The 23,059-nt window shown below is 40.8% G+C and overlaps 1 protein-coding gene across 5 annotated transcripts in view; it reads left to right on the top strand.

The window, feature by feature from the left end:
• The window catches only part of DCAF5 (DDB1 and CUL4 associated factor 5), a 118,582-nt gene that overhangs the window by 49,153 nt on the left and 46,370 nt on the right, over positions 1-23,059 (top strand). For all 5 annotated transcript variants that reach the window (XM_004477318.5, XM_004477319.5, XM_058293224.2 and 2 more), the window contains one exon: positions 15,145-15,358. In XM_004477318.5, the coding sequence (XP_004477375.1) occupies positions 15,145-15,358 (214 nt within the window). The remainder of the gene's footprint in view (positions 1-15,144; positions 15,359-23,059) is intronic.

The following is a 23,059-nucleotide window of genomic DNA, read 5'->3' on the forward strand; positions in this document are numbered from 1 at the left end:
TGTATCACTCTTTCTACAAAGTACTGTCTGCACTAGTTGCCTAACTTGTCTCTTGCTTCTGGCATATAGCTCATATCCTTAAATTTTAGCACTTTTCCATTCTCCTCCTACCCAGTAATTTTAATTTCTTCTTTTTTTTTTTTTTTAAAGATTTATTTTTATTTATTTAATTCCCCTCCCCTCCCCCGGTTGTCTGTTTTCTGTGTCTTTTTGCTGCGTCTTGTTTCTTTGTCCGCTTCTGTTGTCGTCAGCAGCACTGGAAGTGTGGGTGGCGCCATTCCTCGGCAGGCTGCTCCCTCCTTCGCGCTGGGCGGCTCTCCTTATGGGTGCACTCTTTGCGCGTGGGGCTCCCCTACGCAGGGGACACCCCTGTGTGGCACGGCACTCCTTGCACGCATCAGCACTGTGCATGGGCCAGCTCCACACGGGTCAAGGAGGCCCGGGGCTTGAACCGCGGACCTCCCATGTGGTAGACGGACGCCCTAACCACTGGGCCAAAGTCCGTTTCCCTTAATTTCTTCTTGTCTTCATTCATCTCTATATCCCCAGAACCTATAACATGGGATGCTCCAAGAAAATATTTATTAAATGAATGTATGACATGTTACCGAATAAAATCCAAATTCCTTAAATAAGCAGTTTGTCCCTTCTCTTATGCCAGTCTCCTTTCTCCCCTTGCACTCCTTCCCTCAATTAAGACACATACATCTAGACCACCTTCTCCAAGTTGGTTTTTTTGTTTGTTTGTTTTGCTTGTTTGTTTTTTCAGGAGGCACCAGGAACTGAATCTGGGACCTCCTACATGGGAGGCAGTACTTAACTGCTTGAGCCACATCGCTCCCAGAATTACTCCTTTTCCCTTGACTTTTCTCTACCTATTCAAATCATTACCCTTCAAGGCCCAGGATCAAATGGTACCTCATCAGGGAATCTTTCCACACTTCACCCCATTACATACTCTTAAAGCATCTGTTACTTCACTCACTATGTCCTCAGTAGCTAGCATAGTTTTAGCATAGAATATGCTAAGAATAAATACTAGTTGAATGAATGGAGCTTTCCCTTACTTCTAGAGGAAGGTCTCTCTATTCAGAACCTCTGTAAATTATTTATGAGCTGTAGCATTCATGTTATGTGTGTCATTTCCTGCTTGTGATCATTAGTTATCTTTTTTTTTTTAAGATTTTAAATTTATTTTTCATCCTCCCCCCCCCCCATTGTCTGCTCTCTGTGTCCATTCACTGTGTATTCTTCTGTGACCGCTTCTATCCTTATCAGTGGCACTGGGAATCTGTGTTTCTTTTTTTTTTTTTTTTTTTTTTGATTTTATTTTTATTTATTTATTTCCCCTCCCCTTCCCCGGTTGTCTGTTTTCTGTGTCTTTTTGCTGCGTCTTGTTTCTTGTTTCTTTGTCCGCTTCTGTTGTCGGCAGCGGCACAGGAAGTGTGGGCGGCACCATTCCTGGGCAGGCTGCTCCCTCCTTCGCGCTGGGCGGCTCTCCTTATGGGTGCACTCCTTGCGCGTGGGGCTCCCCTACGCGGGGAACACCCTGCGTGTCGCGGCACTCCTTGCGCGTATCAGCACTGCGCATGGGCCAGCTCCACACGGGTCAAGGAGGCCCGGGGCTTGAACCGCGGGCCTCCCATGTGGTAGACGGACGCCCTCACCACTGGGCCAAAGTCCGTTTCCCTCTGTGTTTCTTTTTGTTGTGTCATCTTGTTGTGTCAGCTCTCCGTTTGTGCGGTGCCATTCTTGAACAGGCTGCACTTTTTTTTGCACTGGGTGGCTCTCCTTACAGGATGCGCTCCTTAGGCATGGGGCTCCCCTACGCAGGGGACACCCCTGCATGGCAGGGCACTCCTTGCGCGCATCAGCACTGCGCATGGGCCAGCTCCACACGGGTCAAGGAGGCCCGGGGTTTGAACTGCGAACTTCCCATGTGGTAGGTGGACGCCCTAACCACTGGGCCAAGTCCACTTCCCTAATTATCTTTTAATACGACCATGTCTCATCTCTCCAGCTAAACCAGTACTATGTCTTTGATTTCCTTCTCAGCACCCATGAGTTGCTTCTCACAGAGGAGGTACTTGTCCTAATCTGTGCTATTACTCATTGGTTTCCTGTGAATTTCTAGGGACAGAGCCATGCTTTATTGATCTTTAATCTCTGTTGCCTAGCACAGTGCTTAGAACATTATGGAACTTCAGTAAATACTGAATGACTGCAGTATTATATACTTATCCCAAAAGAGTCTGCTTTTTATTCTTCTTCTTCTTCGAACTTTATTTCAAATTCAAAAAATAAATAACAGAAAATGGCAGTTCAACAAGTTATGGAAGCATTACTCCTAAAAAGTTCTGTCCAGGAACTTTTATCTCATCTAATTCCAACAGTTAACTCAGTTGTTCCTCTAGTGTTCAGAACTGTACACAGATGAACACAGGTTAGTGAAATGACATAGTCAAGGTCTCATTATTATTATTATTTTACTTGTTGTCTGCTCATTGTTTTTCTTTAGGAGGCACCGGGAACCGAACTTGGGACTTCCTGTGTGGGAGGCGGGCACTCAACTGCTTGAGCCACATCTTCTCTCTGCTCATTTGTTTTTGCTTGTTACCTGCTCATTGTTTGTTTGTCTTCTTTAGGAGGAATCAGGAACCAAATCCAACTGAGCAAGATCCACTCCCCCAAGGTTTCCTTATTAATGAACAGGGAATGCTTAATCATATTCATATCTCACAAAACCAAACCCTGTATTCTTTTTTTTTTACCTTTAGCATTAATATAGTACCTTCTTTGCTTTTGTTACCAAAACATTTCAATATTGTTGTTAACTATAGTCTATAAATTATATTCGTTATGTTTTCCCATGTATCGCTGCATTCATAATGCTTCATAGTAGAAGACTGTATTTTCAAAGCTAGTTTTCTATAATGTTTTCTGGACCTATTAATGCCTGGAGTGTTAACAGTGTGGCTCCAAATGTTGTATCTAAGGTATAAGTCCTTCAGAAAAGGTTGTAAGAATTCTTACTGGGCTTTGAACACTTCTGTCAGAATTACGTGAGAGAGCAAGCCAGGTGCCATGGTAAAGTTGCTTTCTGGCTTTCTGGCCACAAGGGGGAGCAATAGTCTGAGTTTTGCCCTCTGGAAGACTAAGCTGCTGGTATCCTCACAAAATGATTGGAGGCATCAGAATCACCTTGGGAGTTTAAAAACTGTTCCTTCCTGGAGCACCTACCCAGAGACTGAACTGTTGGTCTGGGATGGGTCCTGTGAATCTGCCTTTTAAAAATAAATGCCCCAGGTAAATGAACAACTTTGTTTATCCTGCAAGATGGAAGCTGTGGTTATTCAGAGAAGTTTGCGTTGAGTTTGCTACCACATTTCTTGGGACCTTGAGCTTTGGGCTTTAGGCCAGAGCTTTCTTGTGTCCATTCTTTCTCACCAAACACAAATGTGCTTTTCATAACAAGAAACTTAGCTTTAGACCATAGCATCTGGAGAATGCCTGGTGAATGGGTGGGAGTTTTGGAAGCATGTACCATTTTATGTAATTTCTTCAATACTCCCCAAGTCCAGTTACTAAAATTCTACATCAAGTGGACTTTCTAATTTTAGAATCAAATGTTGACTTTTCTTTTTAAAAAACTTTATGGTAAAAAATTTCAAATATAAGTAGAATAGTAAAATGAACCCCTCTAACTTTTCACCTTACTTTAATAATTATCAGCTTATGGACAATCTTGTTTCATTTTTATTTCTCATCTGTAAACCCCTTCCCCAATTATTGTGAGTCAATTTTCATATATCATTTCCTCTGTAAATGCTTAAATACATATCTCTAAAAGATATATTTTTTAAGAAATTGAGATGCAATTCACATAACGTAGAATTAACCATTTTAAAGTGAACAATTGAGTGGTGTTTAGTACATTTATAATGTTGTGCAACCACCACTTCTGTCTATTGGAAAACATTTTCATCAGCCCAAAATAAAACCGGTAAGCAGTTATTCCCCATTTCCCCCTCCTTACAGCCCTTGGTAACCACCAATATGCTTCTGTGTCTTTGGATTTACCTATTCTGGATATTTCATTTAAATAGAATCATGCAATATGTGACCTTTTGTGTCTGATTTCTTTCACTTAACATAATGTTATTGAGATTCATCCACATTGTAGCATGTATCAGTACTTCACTGCTTTTTATGGCAGAATAATAATCCATTGTGTGGATATACCATATTTTGTTTCTCCATTCATCTGTTGATGGACATTTTTGTTTCGACCTTTTTGTTTTGTTTTGTTTTTGTTTAATTTCTTTCTTTTCCCTTCCCACCTCCCCCACCCCCCACCGTTGTCTGCTCTCTGTGTCCATTCGCTGTGTGTGATATTCTGTGTCTGCTTGCATTCTTGTCAGCGGCACCGGGAATCTGTGTCTCTTTTTGTTACATCATCTTGCTGTGTCATCTAGCTGTGTCAACTCTCCGAGTGTGCAGTGCCATTCCTGGGCAGGCTGTGCTTTTTTCACACAGGGCAGTTCTCCTTAAGGGGCATACTCCTTGCGTGTGGGGCTCCCCTACGCAGGTGACACCCCTGCATGGCACGGCACTCCTCGTGCGCATCAGCACTGCCCGTGGGCCAGTTCATCAGACGAGTCAGGAGGCCCTGGGTTTGAACCCTGGACCTTCCATGTGGTATGCAGACGCTTTATCCCTTGAGCCAAATCTGCTTCCCAGCAATAACTTTTTAATATTATCACATATCTAATTACAGTTCAGATTTCCTTAGTGGTCTCATAAATGTTTGTTACAGTTGGTTTTTATGAATCAGAATTCAGATAAGATCCACATAAAGCAATTAGTTGATATGACTTCTAAGTCTCTTTTAACCTACAGCCACCAAGGTCTCCTGCTCTGTGCATGATACCACCCAACATCCTTCAAGTGAGTTAAATTCACCCACATGCTAAATAAGCAAATGGCCACCCTCACCTTTTTTTCCTTCCAGTTTTTGTTGAAGAAACCAGATAGTCTTAAAGAATTTCTCACATTCTATATGATGCTGACTGCATGTCATTTAGCATGTTCCTCTGACCCTGGTTTCCCCATAAATTGGTAGTAGATCATTAATGTTTCTGGATTCTGCATAAAATAGCTTTGTGTTTTGAGTCTGTTTCCTATTCTGATAATACATCTTTGCCATTTATTTATGGATACTTTGGAAGTGGAATAGTATATCTTTAGAAAGAAATCCAACTGACTGTAGTTTTACGTTTAACCTGTTGTCCGTGTCCAGTGCTAACCAGTGCCCTTTTAGAAACTAGAAACTATCGAAGGAGGGATATTATTTGCTGTCATTGAAATGGATGGTGAGGGACACTGAAATTTCAGAGTACTTTGAAAATTTTTGTTTGGGTATCATTATGTGAATTTAAAATAATGACTTAATTTCAAAGTTAGCATCTATACCAGAATCCTGTGAGACAGCATATTAAAGTTTCCATAAAGAGCCTCTTTAAATTCCCTACTCCCATACATTTTTCAAAGCTGTCATCAGTGGTCCCCTTTTGAAAGAGGGATTGTGTATAAGAAGGCATTATGAAATAACTTATTTTATTTTGCTTATAGATATTCACATTCATTGTAGAAAAACTTGGTAGATAAAATGAAAGTTATAAAGAAAATAAACCCAAATCCTATATTTTAGTTAATATACCTTCTTGTTAGTCTTAGTATACCTGTCACTCAATACATTTATCATTATTTTTAAATATAATTGGGTAGAACATATATTCAAAACCTGTAGAATTCAGTGGTCACCTTCTAAAAGGTATTAGATAAATCTGTTTTCTTTTTTCTTAACTTGTAATTGAATTCTTAAAACTTAATTGTTGCTTTTCCTTTTGAACTTTTGTTCTGCAAGAATCAGGAATTTGCTTTAAAAGTGCAAGATATAATTAAGACACCTGTTAAATTCTTCCTTCTTATTGGCCATTTGCTTAATTAGCATGTGGGTGAATTTAACTCACTTGAAGGATGTTGGGTGGTATCATGCACAGAGCAGGAGACCTTGGTGGCTGTTGGCAAATCACTTTATTTTCTGGGCTGCAGTTCTTCATTTGTGAAAGGGAATTTTGACTTAGATGACCTCCAAGTCTCCTATTGTTTCTCAGATTTTTCGTTCTTCTGTTGCTTACCTCTCAGGATTAGGTTTCATGGGCAGACAAATGTCAAGAACCATGTGACCCTTCCTGGTGGTTATTTTTTTTTAAATGTTCTAGGTTAGGATTTTTCAAACTGCTGATCATGACCCATTGGATCATTCATTCAACAGGTATTTATTGAAGGCCTCTTATGTGTCTGGCACTGTGTAAATACTTGTATATGCAGGGAAAAGATATAAAAGGTAATAGTCTAGTGGGAAAAGACAAATAAGAATCAAATGAATACGTAATAAATATATAATATGTTAGATGGTGATGTTTGCAGTAGAGGAAAATAAAGCAGGCAAGGGAGATAAGGAGAATTGGGGAAGTTGTATTTTTTGCATAGGGAAAGGATTCATTGAGGATGATATTTGAATAAAGAGGTAAGCGAATGAGCCATGCTGATATCTGGTAAGGAGCATTCCAGGCCACAGGCTCTGCAACTGCAAAAGCCCTGTGGCAGAAGCATGCCTGACATGTTCTAGGAACAGTAAAGAAGGTACCGTGAGGCTGAAAGAATGCTAGGAGGGGAGGTTAGAGGGGTTAGGGATGAGTACAAAGAGCTTGTTTAGGGCCTTGAAGGCTTTGTAAGGAATTTGATTTTAACTTTGGTTGGAATGGGAGCCACTGGAGGTTTTTTCAGTAGAGAAATGATAAAATGTGACTCATGGTTCAATGTGCTTCTGGCTGCTTTGTTGAGGATAAACAGTACAATGGAAAAAAGTAGAAGCAAGGTGACAAGTTTGGAGGCTTTTTCAAAAATCCAGTGGGTTGTGAAATCAATTTAGATATCCATATGTTTTTATTAAATAGAAAATACAGAATAGAAAATCAGTGCCTTACATGTAGTAGGCAGTAGGTATTGTTCTCTAATGAATTTATGCTAAATAAATGAGTGTACTGGGATACAGTATAAACTATATTTATTACAAAGAGTTAATATTAAAAAGTTCTAAGCCATTTTGTTATTGGTGACTGTGTTTTTAGATGCTTTCTCAATGAGTGGCTACTGTATGAGATGAGCCATCTTCCTATAATTGTGCCTCATCAGTCACCAGTTTGGCCTTTCACCTTTTCTTTATGTGCCTTTCTTGTTTTCAACTATTTACATAAGAGTTCTTATTAGAAAGTCACAGATCATGATTTTTTTTTCAGACTCTCTTCTGCATAGAATTTTCCCCAAACCTTACTGTTTTCTTCTTTAACCGTGCTCCACCCAGTACTTAGCACCTGCCTAGTTTCTTTTGCTGTCAGAGACTGACTGTTTACCTGCATAGTTCTCTACTCACTTACTGCACTGTTACTATTACTCTAGCAACTGCCATCTCAATCTTCTTCCTTCCACTTGCTTTTTCCTTCCTTCTGCTACCCACTGCTTATTAAGCTCTACCTCCTTAGTTACATACTCGGTGAGGTAGTAGGACAGGAGATATTTTAAGATGAAGGCTCAATGACTACTTATAAAACTCTACTTCCTGAAGATTGGGGTGGGTGGAGAGGATTCTGAATTAGCCAGGTTATGTGCAAGTCAAGTCATCTGATGAACTCAGATGACTAAATCACTAAATGTTGCATCCCTAATTTTGTGGAAAAGTCTGAATGTCCTAAAACAAACCTGTTAGGTCTCTTAATTTGCTTTGAGATATTGGTTGGCTTAACACAGCTTTGGGGATCTCTGGACAAAAGGCAAAAACCTGGCTCCAAATCACTTAAACTCTGGACATGTTTCCTGTTCTGAAAGAGGATGGTTGGAAGCATTGCCCTACTTGCCATCCATGTTTCCTCCGTGGAGGTGCTGGATATGCAGTTTGGTTATGTAAAGATTTCCTTATGAGACGTTTAGACAAGCCCTTATACCAATCTTAGTCAAGTTTAAAAAATTTTTTTCTTTACTCAGGGTTTTAGACTTATTTTGGGTGAATAGTCTAAAATTCCAGAACCATAAAAGCATAGCAAATAATTTACACTGAGGTCTTATCTGCACACAAGTACTGTTAATTATCATGGTTTGGCTTTAACAGGAAGGTATAAATCCTAGAAAACCTAACTCAGTTTCTGGCCTTCAGGATTTCCCAGTTTTCTCCACTAGATATAATTTTGACTAGAAGAAAAAACTATTAATCCTAGATTCTGGTTAAAATTAGAAAGGCTTGGTCCAAAATAAAGGACCTAGGAAAAAACCCTTGGGATCAAGAATTTAGCTCTATAGAATTGCCTCAACTCTATCACTCTGTCCCTCTGTAGAGGTGACACATTGAAACTGAGTCTTCTCTTTTGATCCCCATGGAATAGAAAAGGGTCCATTCTCCCACCCACTCACTATAAACAATGCAAACAGGTATTCAACTAAAATTATCAACAGGTTACCATTCTTATAGATGAAAATAAGGTTCAAGTTTGCTGATTGGCTAAGGCCTCCACATTCTTTGTCCTAGAACCTTGGTTAGGGTGGGTTCCTGATGCTGACTATGTTCAACATTAAGCTGCACAGTTAGGGATGTAGAGTGCTGAAGAGTCTACACTCAGAGTCTACACAAGGGAAAAGCATGTTAGCATTTAATGAACCTTCCTCCATAAGGCTTCAAGCCACCAGGCCATCAGCTCCCCCCACACCCTTAATCATCTCTTCAGCTCTTCTGCTGAAGAATTTGGCCTTCACGATGACCGTCTGCTTTGGAAGCTTTCCCTTCTGCAGAACTTTGTAGTAGCCTGATCACACCACTTCAATGATGGGAGTAGCTCCAGTCTTGTTTTTGGCAGCATTTACCCATGTCTGCTCATTGACCAAGGTCCACAGTTTATCAAGGTTTACAGTTAGACAGGAGCTCTGATTCCTCTTCAAGTGATAATGTCTCATACCACCCTTCCTAAAGTAACCTGGGTGATACTTGTCGAGTTGATCCTGTGATGATGCATGCCACCAGTATTACCCCAGCCTCCTAGATGCTTTTCCAGTGTTTGCTGTTATGGCTGTGGCCATGGTTCACATGGCCCCTGAGTTTCCAGGTCTCTCTCAATCTGGATGGCATGGCAGTGGCCCGAGTTTGAAATTTTGAATGTCAAAAAAGGGAAGGAATTTTTACCATTAATACTGAGCCCATAATCTCTATTTCAAGCCAGAGAGGCATGGTGGTAAATCATGTTCTAGAGAAAATAAATTTGTTCAGTGCAGTGTTTCTCAGGTTGTCCAACAGTTTGATTTCCTCTAGAGAAGTCTCAAGCTGGGGACTGAGCATCGTATTAGAAAAAATAAGAGACAAAGCCTTCATTCTTTACTTCCCTTCCTACTCCCGTAGAAGAAATGATCAAGGAATCATTGGAACCCTGAACACAGTTGAATGGGACCAGTATGGGCTATAACTCCTTGAACTTGTTCACTTTTTACCTAATTCTAGCATACTCCAAGATTTGCCATATTCTCTGGGTTGGGTCCCATTTTCCTTGTAGGTCATCCTGTCCTAAAGCAGCAACTGTGGTGAGAAATTTTCCCCTCACCTAATCAACCTTACTTTTGCCTCTCTGGTGTTGTATGATGCCAGTTCTGATGTTCATGAGTTAGAATGAAGCAGTTCTTCCCACAACAGATAAATTATGTATCATGTGTTCCTTGACTCCGAACATTATTCAAGTCTTATGGAACTTTCACATAGAAACTATCAAAAATTTATGCCAGTGGACTTTGGAAAATCTTATTGACACCATCAGGTAGGATATGAATTACTTAATCATGGATTTGTGGAAACTTAGACTGAAGAAGTCTGATCTTGGAACATTTATTGATACCCTGGTCTTGTGCTGGACATGATATTCCCCACCTTCCCTGGAAACAGCCTCTGCCTATCTCTCCTCTGTTCTAGGGTCTTAATCTTGACCAACTATTTTAAAAAATATTCCTTTGGGGAGCAGATATAGCTCAAGTGGTTGAGCACCTGCTTCCCTTGTATGAGGTCCTAGGTTCACTCTCTGTACCTCCTAAAAACAAACAAACAAACAAAAAAAACATGAGAAAACCAACTCTTTCATTGGGGAGTGAATGTAGCTCAGTGGTTGAATGCCTGCTTCCCATATACAAGGTCCTGGGTTCAATCTCAGGTACCTCCTAAAATAAAAATTCTTTTCACCTCACCAGATCAATAAAAAAGTCCAATTGAGCAATAGAAAAAACAAGACAAAACAGGAGACTACACTAGTGAGAAATGTTTTCCTGATTTCCTAGGGTCTCTTGCTTTTCATCCTGAGTGTTTTGCATGCTGACCTTTGTATCATGTCTGACTCCATTCTAGTTGCATTTTGCAGCAAATCTTTGGTTGAAGACAGGTTGGGAATAGATTGCTTTTATTTTTTTTATAGGGACATTCTGATTTGAACTCATTTTAATTTGTTGCTAGCCCTTTTGAGATGCTGCCCATCTCATTAACTGTGTAATAGCAGCCATTTCTCTGGAGAAGGGGAGATAGTAGCATCTCTGTTATCAAGACCAGAGTACAGAAAGTGAGTCAAGACTGAGGCATTCTTGTTGCATAAAGTCACCCTCAGTTTTCCAAGGGGAAATGAGAAACAACTTCTCTTTCAGGGAAAGTATTATGGGCAGGAAAAAAAAAACACATTTCATACAGGCATTGTTGGTGGAGTAGAACTTAAAAGGAACTAGAGTTGGGAAGTGGATGTGGCTCAAGTGATTGGGCTCCTGTCTGCCATATGGGAGGTCCAGGGTTCGGTTTCCGGGGCCTCCTGGTGAAGGCAAGCTGGACCACTCAGGAGTGCTGGCCCGTGTGGCAAGCTGGCCTGAGCAGAGAACTGGCGCAGCCAGATGATGTAACAAAAAAGAGACAGGAGAGACAATAAGAGATGCAGCAGGCCAGGGAGTTGAGGTGATGCAAGAGATTGAGCACCTCTTTCCCACTCTGGAAGGTCCCAGGATTGGTTCCCAATGCCACCTAAAGAGAAGACAAGCAGACACGGAAGAATGCACAGCGAATGGACACAGGTGGGGGTGAAGGGTAGGGGGTGAGGGAAATATCAATCAATCTTTAAAAAAAAAAAAAAAAGGAATTAGAGTCCTTCTGCTGACAGACTTGGGGCTGTAAATGTGCCATATTGTGTGGCTGGCTTTTCTCCCTTGTCCCCTTTTCCATGAAAAAAAAAAATCCAATGTGGAATCATGTTTTTCAAAGTGTGGCTTGAAAGTCACCTGCATCAGAATTAACTAATAGATTCAGATTCCTAGATCTTCCCAGATTGAATTAGAATATCTGGGGGTGGTTCCTGAGAATATATATAAAAAAAAAAATCCCAGATGATTTCTCATGTGCACTAGAGTTAGAACCATAAACTATAGAATCATTGATATTATATGTGTATCTTTTTTTTTTTAAGATTTATTTTTATTTCATTTCTCCCCACCCTCCGTTCCCCCTGTTGTCTGCTTTCTGTATCCATTTACTATGTGTTCTTCTGTGTCTGCTTGTATTCTCATTAGGCAGCTCCAGGAACTGATCCTGGGACCTTCTGGAGTGGAAGAGAGGCAATTACTCTCTTGCAGTACCTCAGCTCCCCTATTCTGCTATGTGTTCTTATTTTCTTTCTTCTGTGCCTCTTGTTGAGTCATCTTGCTGTGCTGGCTCTCCACATCGACCGGCACTCCTGCGCGGGGTGGCTTTCCCATGCGGGGCGGCATTCCTGCGTGGGGACCACATTCCTGCATCGGCTGGCACTCCATGTGGGCAGCTGGCCATGTGGGCCAGCTTGCCTCACGAAGAGGCCCTGGGCATTGAACCCTGGACCTCCTATATAGTAGACAGGAGCCCAAATGGTTGAGCCACATCCATTTTCCTATATGTGTATCTTGACTACTCTTCCTGGAGAAGACCAAGCCTGGAACCTCCCATGTGTGAAGCAGGCACTCAACACCTGAGCCACATCCACTCCTCTACTTTATGATTTTTTTTTTACAAATCAATTTTATTGATACATATTAATAAAGCATATAATTAATCCAAAGAGTACAATCAGTGGTATTTGGTATAATCACATAGTTGTGCATTCCTCACGTCAATCATTATTAGAGCATTTTCATTATTTCAATAATAGTAATAATAAACAAAAAAACAGACAAGAAAATTCTTTACCTCTCAATCACTCTATATTTCCCCTGCTGTACATAGCTGCTATTTCTGGTATTCTTGCACAATTATTTCTTTATTAAGCCATTTTATTGAGACATGTTCACATACTATACGATTTATCTGAAGTATATAATCAATGGCTTTTAGTATAATCACAATGTTGTGCATTCATCATCACAATAGATAGCCTCTTTAAGCATTCTAGTAGCAAGATGCCTATGCACCCTCTCTGTGTTAGAAATAGGAGTATAGGCGAGAGAAAAGTTAGTCACTATCCTGGAACCCACAAACAGACCCCTGTAGAGTGACCAGATTGCAGACGGTGATCAAGGAGCTTGCACAGGGATGGGATGGGCCTGGATGCCTCCCTTGGCCAGACTTTCTTTACAGGCCCGACTAGAATTGCAGAGGAAGTTCCTGTTAACAGATGGAAAGGGCATTTGCCAGAAGTCGCAGCTTTCCTGTAAGCAGTGCCTCACCTGGTGTAAACTCTGCTATGGCTTGTGGGGCTGGCCAAGTTTCTTTTTACTGAGTCTTGTTTCCACCCCTTACTCCTCAGACCTACAGATGCTAGTTTATTTGCACACTCCAAACTGATCTTGGATTGAAAGCCTCTCATTGTTTTTGAGCTGAGTGTTTAGATAACGGGATATGCCTGTGGCAGCTAGGGCACTCTGCAAAGGAAATGCCTAAGATCTGACAACCCTGTCATTAATTCTCTCTGTGTGAGTAAGTGCAGCTTGTGTTTAGGACCATTAAAAGAACATTTCTCTGCAGAAATTATTACATGGGGCCTGCAGGAGCACCAGGCATCTCCTTGATGTCTAGAGTTCTAGGGATGGTGTTTACAAGTCTCTTTCTTTCCTTTAATTTCAATCATAAGAAGATTAAAGACTGTTTTGCCCAAGCCTTGTTTCCATACTTAGGTGCTGTCAGAGAGCATTCTTCCCTGTGGTGAGAAGACTACTCTGGAGGACACAGGACTGACAGTGGCTGGTGTTAATGGAGGCTGTTTATATGATCAGGGCAGGATGGCAGATGCCTCTACACTGTGGTTTCATCTCCTCTTCCTATAGGATATCTTCTTTCCTGTTCCCTTAATCTTTCCCATCTCCTTCTTGCCAAAAAAAGAAAATGTGTTATTTTCATTCAATTGAAAACTTTTCTGGGGGCATGTAACCCAAGTTTTTGCTTATTAAAATGTTATTAAAGTTTCTTTCTTAAAAATGTTTCAATAAATCTGCTACACCCTGATTTAGGCTTCTTTAGGCCCTTTCCAACTCTATGATTCCCTAGAATTCATTAAACTATTTTTCTCTTAACTTTTAGGTCTACTTCCTGCCCATAACAATATCTGTGTAAGGCAGAGCAAGATAGGCCTTGTTGCTCATTACTGCAGCATCTCTGATGCATATACTTTAGCTCACTTTCCTCCCAGTAACTCAATGCTCTAATGATTGAACCTGAAATACAAAAGAGAAGTTGGCTATGAATGGACAGTAAGCAGTCATCCCTCCATAATAAAGTAGTGTCCAGATAGTCAAGGATACTGACTATCAGAAAGTAAAACGTACACATAAACCTTTTTAATTTTTACTAGTAGTATTTAATTATTAATGTTCATGACTATCCTGGTTAGCTATAAAATCAGAAGTGTCTGCTGAGTCATCAAAAGAAATTATTTAGAATATATTGTGGGATATTTAAAAAATGTTAGGAATTTTATGAAACTACAGAAGAATACTAGGGGAACCAGAATTTGCCACTTCCTTGTGAGGCTAGATAAGTGGAATTATATGTATTAACCAATGTGTATTTCAAAACTAAATATAAACTTGTTGGGAATTGTAAAGGAAAATAAGTCATCATGCTTTTCCATTTGTTGTTCTACTTGCTTTACATGTACATTTTTTAAAAATGTCTTTAGTATTTACTTTCTAATTATGCCAATGGAATATAACAATTCTCTTTGAACAAATAAAAATAAAAATAAATGTGGAAGAAGATGTACCTCAAGTGGTTGAGCACCTGCCTCCCATCTATGAAGTCCTAGGTTCAATCTCTGGTACCTCCTAAAAACAAACACACAAAGAAACGGAAAGGGAAACGGACTTTGGCCCAGTGGTTAGGGCGTCCATCTACCACATGGGAGGTCCGCAGTTCAAGCCCCGGGCCTCTTTGACCCGTGTGGAGCTGGCCCATGCGCAGTGCTGATGCGCGCAAGGAGTGCCGTGCCACACAGGGGTGTCCCCCGCGTAGGGGAGTGCCACGCGCAAGGAGTGTGCCCGTAAGGAGAGCTGCCCAGCGCGAAGGAGGGAGCAGCCTGCTCAGGAATGGCGCCGCCCACACTTCCCGTGCCGCTGACGACAACAGAAGCGGACAAAGAAACAAGACGCAGCAAAAAGACACAGAAAACAGACAACCGGGGGAGGGGAGGGGAATTAAATAAATAAAAAATAAATAAATAAAATTAAATTTAAAAAAAGAAACGGAAAAAAAACAACTCCCATTGGGAAGCAGATTGAGCTCAGTGGTTGAGTGCCTGCTTACCATGTATGAGGTCCTGGGTTCATTTCCCTGGTACCTCCTAAAATGAATGAATGCATGAATAAAACTTGCTTTAATGTAATTAAGAAGTCATTCTTATGCCCATTATTACCTTCTAGCTACTGAATAGAAATATTCTGCTGAAATTCAGATGTACAAGCCTAACATGAGGTTCTGAGCCCATGCTGTGAAGTCAGTTCACTGTGTTTTGCAGACTCTTATCCATCCTTTCTCACACACAACCTGTACTTTTTCCTTTCCAGTTCTCTCCTACGCTATGGTGGCAACCTATCCCTCCAAAGCGCCATGAGTGTGAGATTCAACAGCAACGGGACCCAGCTCCTGGCCCTGAGGCGTCGCCTGCCCCCTGTGCTGTATGACATCCACTCCCGCCTGCCTGTGTTCCAGTTTGACAATCAGGGCTACTTCAACTCTTGTACCATGAAAAGCTGCTGTTTTGCAGGAGATCGTGACCAAGTAAGTGCTTTGACTTCTTGTGCCTATGCTTTCTTCTCTCTGTGTTGATCTTTATTTCCTGTTTGCATCTGTCAGGAGAAAGTGACTGACTATCTGGGGTTCTAACTTGATAGTTCCTTCATCAAAACTGCCACACCAAAAACAAAGGAGTACAAAGGAGGCACACACCAAAAACCAAGGCCGGCAAACCTAGTTCTGCCAAGTTTGTGAGCAGTGTTTAAGGTTCTGAGAATGGTCACTTGAAAATAAAGGGGAGGCCATGGAAAATTAGCCTGCCAATGAAGAGAGAAATCTTTTTGTACCAATAAAATATAATGAATGAAACACCCTAAGTACCATCCAAGAGACATGTGTCTTGAGTGGCTTCTTGGTGTGGTAACTTTTTCTTAGATGAAATGGGCTGAGCAGCTTTTCTGAAAGGGAGCCAGATGCTGACTTTTTTATTTTTACTGCCAGTATGGCAAATGGGAATGGAAACCCAAGCTGTGAATCTCCAGCTTTTTCATAGTCTCATTGGGAATTTAGACACTGATGTTGACTTAAAGCTGGCAGTTTAAGAAAATACTTGGGAAGTGGATGTAGCTTAAGCAATTGGGCTCCTACCTTCCACACGGGAGGTCTGTGGTTCGGTTCCTGGTGCCTTCTAAAGAAGACAGTGAGCTGGCACATCAGGCAGGCACGGCAAGCTGATCCAACAAGACGATGCAACAAGAGACACAAAAAGAAAAGCAGGATGAGACACACAATAAAGCAGGAAGCAAAGGTTCCTGGTGTCTCCTAGAGAAGACGGGCAAGACAGTGAGCTGATGTGATGGGCAGGCATGGCAAGCTGACACAACATGACGTAACTAGAGACACAGGAGGAAGAACAAAATGAGAGACACACAAAACGGAATGAACATGGCTTAAGTGAGAAGACAAACAGACTCAAGTCCAAACAATGAAGGGGAGGGAGAAATAAATAAAATAAATCTTTAAAAAAAGAAAGAAAATATTTGGCATTCTTTCTTCTGTCTGTCTTGACATCAGAAGTTCTGAAGTGGGTGTCAGTGAGAGGACCAGTTAGACTGGTCTCAGCAATCGAGCTAAGTGAAGGCAAATATAAAGAAGGATTAATCAAATAAACAAATATACTTTTTTTTTCTCAAGCACAGCAAATTTATCTTCACATCTAGATTGGAAAAACAGAAACTTCTTAGTCTTTTGCTAATACTTAGAGTGCTCCTCTTTGGGCCCCATCAACCAACTATGTTATACTTTCAAATTTTGACATACAAATCTCACATACTCTACCTCATCTCTTTAGTTATTTGTGGGTGAGAGGCATAAAAGGAACAGTTCTTTGAGAATCTGTCAAGACTCTGCTCTTTGAAAGTAGAAGCTAGGATTTTTCTCCCTAGCATAAAGTTGCTTAGAATCTCCCCAATATCATAGTTTAGGATTAATCTATAGAGTAGAAGCATAATTAATGGTTGTTGAATTGAGTTGAATGTTAAATAAACTAAGAATGTCTTTTATGTTTTCTAGGCTAAGGATTTCTCATTTTTAAGTAGAGAATATATATCCAAATTCAGAATTTGTACTCAAATTGGAATCCTAATGCCTGTTTAGCTGAGATCTATACTGTAGTCCACTAGGTGGCCTCAGTTATATAGGTGGTCTCCTTGGGAAGGCTGCAGTGACTGATTGACTTAGTTTTCACCTGCTTATATGGTGCTGTAGATAATCTGTTCCTTGGGTAGAAAGAAGCAATTTTTAGAAATGATCAGACACACAGTAGGCCAGCTAATTGCCTGCTATGCAGAATGGTTGGTTTAGCATCATTTATCTGTGGAAATGACAATCAAACCCTTTCCTTCCTTCTTCCTTCCTTTTGTTAATTTTCCATCTTTCATCTTCCTCTTATGCCTGTGATTTTTTTTTAAGATTTATTGATTGATTTACTTACTTATTTTCTTCCCTTCCCCTCCCCCAACCCTGCTGTTCTTGCTGTCTGTATCCCTTCGCTGTGCGATCTTCTGTATCTGTTTCTCTTTTGGTCTTCTCATTTTTTCTCCTCTAGGATTTACTGGGATTTGATCCTAGGGACCTCTGATGTAGAGAGAGGCTCCCTGTTAGCTGTGCCACCTCAGTTCCTGGTTTCTGCTATGCTTTACCTTGACTCTCCCCTTTGTCTCTCTTTTGTTGTGTCATCATCTTGCTGCGTGACTCACTTGTGCCAGCACTACTAGCTCACCACACGGGCACCCGGCTTGCCAGACAGGCACTCAGCCTGCTGCACGGGCACTGGCTCACCACATGGGCACTGGCTCACCATGCAGGAATGCTTTCTCTTCTTCTTTTTCACTAGGAGACCCTAGGGATCAAACCTAGGCCCTCACATATGGTAGGTGAAAGCCCTATCACTTGAGCCACATCTGCTTCCCATATGCATGTGATTTTTATTTCATAGAGCAAGCAACAGCATGTCCTAAGTATAGCAGTTTATTAGGCTTTATTGCCAGAAGCACACAGGGGCAGAGGGAAAGGTGAAAAAGATAAAGAAAATGGATATTATATGTTCTTCAGGTTTTGTAATAGCAGCCAGAGGCTGTCTGCATGGAGTCCTTAAAAGACCTAGATGGAACAAAGGCCAAAATGTAGCACACCTAGACTGTGGTTTCTCAACCTTGACACCATGGGCCTTTTGGCCAGATAATTCTTTGTCATTTGGGGCTGTCCTGTGCATTATAGGATGTTTATCAGCATCTCTGGCCTCTCCCCACTATATCCTGGTAATACTTCTTCCAGTTGTCCCCCAGATAACCAAAAATGTCTCCAGACATTGTCAGATTGTACCCTGTCGGGGAAGGAGGGAACTGCCCCTGTTTGAGAACCTCTGACTTAGACAGTAATTATCCAGTTTGCCCTTATATATTGGGACAGGTATTGTCATAGACAGAGCCACACAAGATATTTTATGATGGTCCTGGATATGTATGTTGAAAAGAAGTAACTGTTTTTGCCTTTCAGGTAATGATAAAAAACATTGAATGGTTTTGATTTTCTATATTCAGATTTGACTAATTTATTATATGTGGCTTTTGGCCTGTGGCAAGAGCCTGGGTGCTGTATCTTCTGACAAACTAAACTGCTTTTGGTTGGGCTCAGTAGTTTTCCTTGGATGTAGGAGGATGCAAATCATTTATCTAATTTTAGATTAGTTACAGAGTTAAAGTCTTAAAAAATCGTATATTAATAGATTATCAGAGGTATATAGGTTGGGGAATAGGAAGAACAGAGATATATGTTTGGATTTTGTGTTCACTCTTTGTGGTTTAAGAAATGTAGCTAATTCATTGTTGTCCTGTCTGGCACAATGCCTGGCACACAGTGAGAGCACAGTAAATATTTGTTGAAGTGAATTTTAAGTACTTTGGTCAATGTATGTTATTTAGCTTTTTGGCCACTAAGTCTTCTCCAACTTTAAATCAGGATTGATAAGTACCATTTTTCCCCCTATTTCCAGTGACATTTAGAAGGATGATTAAAAAATGGATTTCCAATGAAACTAATCTTTTGAACTTATCCTGTTGCACAGGAGGCCAAACTTACTGAGAGTTTCTCAGTCCTAGACCATGTCTCTCAAAGGTGATTTAGAGGCTCTAACTTCCCAAATTCATGACTAAAGCAGCAGCTGCCACAGTTACAATATGATCTGTAGGACTGGCGTATATAGTTTTCAAATTCTAAAGCCCATCTTTTCCTTATATTGGTCTTAATATTTGACCATGTTCCTGTATACACCGAGAACACCCGGAGCCTGGGGCTCTGTGCTCTGGAACTCTTCATTTAGTCATAGACTGGGTAGCCGTCTCACAGAGGAATCTGAGAAATTTCCATAATAGGAATGAATATAGTCAAGAAAGGCAGCATGTGTAGTATGAGATAGTCTTCTGACTTCTAATTATGATTATATTAGTCCACACAAATGGAGCCTGTACTTCTTTTTCGACCATCATAGGTTCAATAGGTAATTCATTAGCCTTAAAATGAAATGGACGTTTCAAGAATTTAGACTTAGGAAATAAAGCGTGAAATAGTCTGAGCCTAATTTGTGTCTCCCCCAAAGTCATTGCCATCATTGTAGAGTAATTCTAATTATACAGCTATTAGAGATCATTTTGTATAAAACCTTTTACAGATGGAGAAAACTGAGGCTCAGAGAAGTTGAGTATACAAGTCAAGACATATACAAATCAATAGCTGAGCCAAGACTAGAACCTGGATTTTGGAGCTTGTCAGTAGAGACTCCTTTCACTGTGCAAATGGTCACAATTCGATGCCAACATAAGCAGGGCAGGCAGCAAAAATAAGTGAAGTTTGCTGGAAGTAATCAATAGGCAGTAGTGGGAACTGTGGCCAATTGGAAAGCCCCCATCCATTTAAATGGACGCTAGTACTCAGCTTCAACCCGTTGTTGCCATGCGGGCCTCAGTGTTGCCAGGACCTCTGATTTTCTTCAGAAGCCAGAAATAAAAGACTTATGTGAAATCTCCTAATTTTTAAATATTGCAACTAATTCATACTTCATTGTATGGTTGAAACAAGTCTGTTTACCATACCGATTCTGCCCAAGAGGTACCAGTTTAAAACCTTTGTGCTTCAGCATGATGTTTAGTCACAAATTCATGGGTGAATGGAGGGAAGTTCCTTCCTTGGCTCCTTCTGAACACTTCCTAATCTCATGTCTTTTTTTCCTCCTCATCTTTTAAAAAATGAAAGCAGAACTTTACTGAGCATCTACTGTGTGCCAGATGCTGTGCTAGACACATTCCCATGACACTCCCAGGTGGCAATTCAAATATAAATTCAAAGCCCTATATATAATGTCTTTGCTATTTTTGGCTTCACATAAATGGTTTGTTTATATTTCTATTTTAATTATTCAGGTTTGATACTTCTACCATCAGATCAGGTGACATAAGTGACACCAGATTGTGGATAAGCAGAAACAATTACCCCTAACTAATCCCTTGAACTTCATATTATCCAGCCTACCTTCTGGTCTTACAATACAGTGAGGAATCTTGCAGTAAAAAAAGCATTCCTTTCTCAGGAGGTTTCTCTTTATTTTTGTATCATAACTTAGATTTTTGTTGTTTTTTTGTTTCTCCTTGAAGCCTGACAGGGACATTCCATCTCCCAAACTTAGCACTCTCCTCAGAATACTTAGGGAGCCAACCTCTTAAAAGGGTTAAAAAAGAATGCCAGTTTTCTACCTGCTAGCTTTTCTGGTACACACTTATAAGGCAACACTTAACTTTTATTTTCCTTTCTTTCATAATTCCTTAAATGGCTCTTGTCCTAGATTGTGAGCATCCAGCTGGTCGGCTCAGGCTTCTGAGAAATAAGTCTTTCAGGCTAGTAGGTATGTGGCCTGAAAGTGGAGAGTCTGATAATTTTTAAAACTTCTCTTGCTTTAGTGTCATCTAATGCCTAGCCTGGTAATCCCTACATCTTGCTGAAAATGGGAAGAGGAATGAAAGAGAAAGTATACTAAAGCTTTCTTGAAAGGGCTGAGTGCTGGAGTATCTGAGCACAGGGATTTCTTACACAGGTCTTTCATGTGAACTTGATAGATGGTAAAGACAAAAACATGATAATGAAAACAGTCTGTCCCAAATCCTGGAGAAAAAAGCTAACTTGTACCCTGTGAATCCAACAAAATGGCCTTGAGTACATGCTTGGCCTCAGACATTACATCACCACTCATCCTTTCTGTGTTGATATTATATGGTACAGTAGGTGCAGGAATTCACCAGTAAGTGCACTCCAGGCCAGTGAAGCATCCTATAATGTTACAACTTTGCTTTTATTTAAAAAAAAAAAATTATATATATATACATAAAACTTCATGCAGCCCCAATTAAGAGTAACTCACTTAGGGGCAGTGGATGTGGCTCAAGTGACTGGGCTTCTGTCTACTATATGGGAGGCCCCGGGTTGGATCCCCAGGGCCTCCTGGTAAAGGCGTGCCCACTTGGCAAGCCACACAGCAAGGTGACACAACAAAAAGAAGGATGAAGGGGAGAGCCAAGGCAAATTGCAACAGAAACCAGGAACTGAGGGGGCGCAAATGACAGGGAGCCTCTCTCCACATCGGAGGTCCCCAGGATTGAACCCTGGTGAATCCTAGAGGAGAAAACAAGAAGAAAAGACAAAAAAAGAGAAATAGACATAGAAGATCACACAGCGAATGGACACAGACAGCAAAAATAGCAGGGTTGGGGGAAAGGGCAAGGAGAAAAAAAGAACAGCCCACTTGGGAGCCTGGGGTGCCAGATGTTCTCCCTTATTTAAAATAAAGACACATTTTTTTTTTTAATAGGGTGCAATTCAACTCTTCGGTTCCATTGATTTGCTTTGTGATTTTAGAAAAAAAAGTTTTTTCTTCTCCTTATCCTTCTTTTGTACCTTATATATTTTTAGCCTTTAGCTTTTAAAGCAGTTTTATACCAGTATCTGACTTGAATCCTCCAGCAACCTTTGGGTATAACTGAATAGGTGTCATCCCAGTGTGAACCTGAGGCCCAGGGTAGTTTGAAATGGCAACTCTAATTGGTATCAGAATCGGGACTAGACTCGGCTCTTGCTTATGATTCTCCCTGCTTCCTCTCAGGCATGCTGCCACCTGTGTTACAGAGATCAAGTGGGGAGGTGTCCTCCATGGTCTTCCAATGAGCAAGAGGTGAATATGGCATGTTGTGGCAGCAGAATTCCTTTTTATATGTGTCATTAGGGAGTGAATATTTTAGCAGACTTTGAGTTTTCTAAAGATAAAGTAGTGTGAAAATAATTTATTAGGTCAGCCATTTATAACTTTTGAATCCTGGACCCCTTTGAAAGTCTAAAAGGTCTAAACAGACTTCTAGGAAAAATGCACATATCCATATAGTTTTGCATATAATATTAAGAGGTTTGTGGAATTCCTGTAATCTAGATGTTTCAGGTATTATCAATCCTCAGATTTTGCTCTTGGATTAGTCACCTTTTAGTCTGTTTACAGATATGGCATTAAAACTTGGAAAGCTTAAAAAGATTTGGAGTATTTACAGACCTACTAGATAGGATCTGGCTTGTAATTGTTCAGCTGAAAAGAAACAACTCAAGTGACCTGAGTTTCTTCTTAGGAACATGTGGAAATGACATGATCTGGTACACAACATGACAGTTCTCTTTTAATGCATAGTTCCTGGCTAGGAGTCTGTGTTCCACTAGGAAATCCCTGATAATGATGAAGGGGGAAAGCGGATGTGGCTCAAGTGATAGGGCTTCCGCCTACCATATGGGAGGACCCGGGTTTGATCCCTGGGTCCTCCTGGTGAAGAAGAAGAAGAAAAAGCGTATCCGCACAGTGAGCCAGTGCCCGGGCGTCTGGTGAGCTGAGTACCCATGTGGTGAGCCAGTGCTATGCAGCGAGCCAGTGCTTGTGCATGTGAGTCATGCAGCAAGATGATGATGCAACAAAAAGAGAGATGAAGGGGAGTCAAGGTGAAGCACAGCAGAAACCAGGAACTGAGGTGGCACAGTTAACAGGGAACTTCTGTCCACATCAGGGGTCCCCAGGATTGAATCCTGGTGAATCCTAGAGGAGAAAAAATGAGAAGAGAAAAACCAAAAAGAGAAATAGGTACAGAAGATCACACAGCGAATGGATAC

This window comes from Dasypus novemcinctus, chromosome 3 (genome assembly GCF_030445035.2).
Source record: "Dasypus novemcinctus isolate mDasNov1 chromosome 3, mDasNov1.1.hap2, whole genome shotgun sequence".
NCBI lineage: Eukaryota > Metazoa > Chordata > Mammalia > Cingulata > Dasypodidae > Dasypus > Dasypus novemcinctus.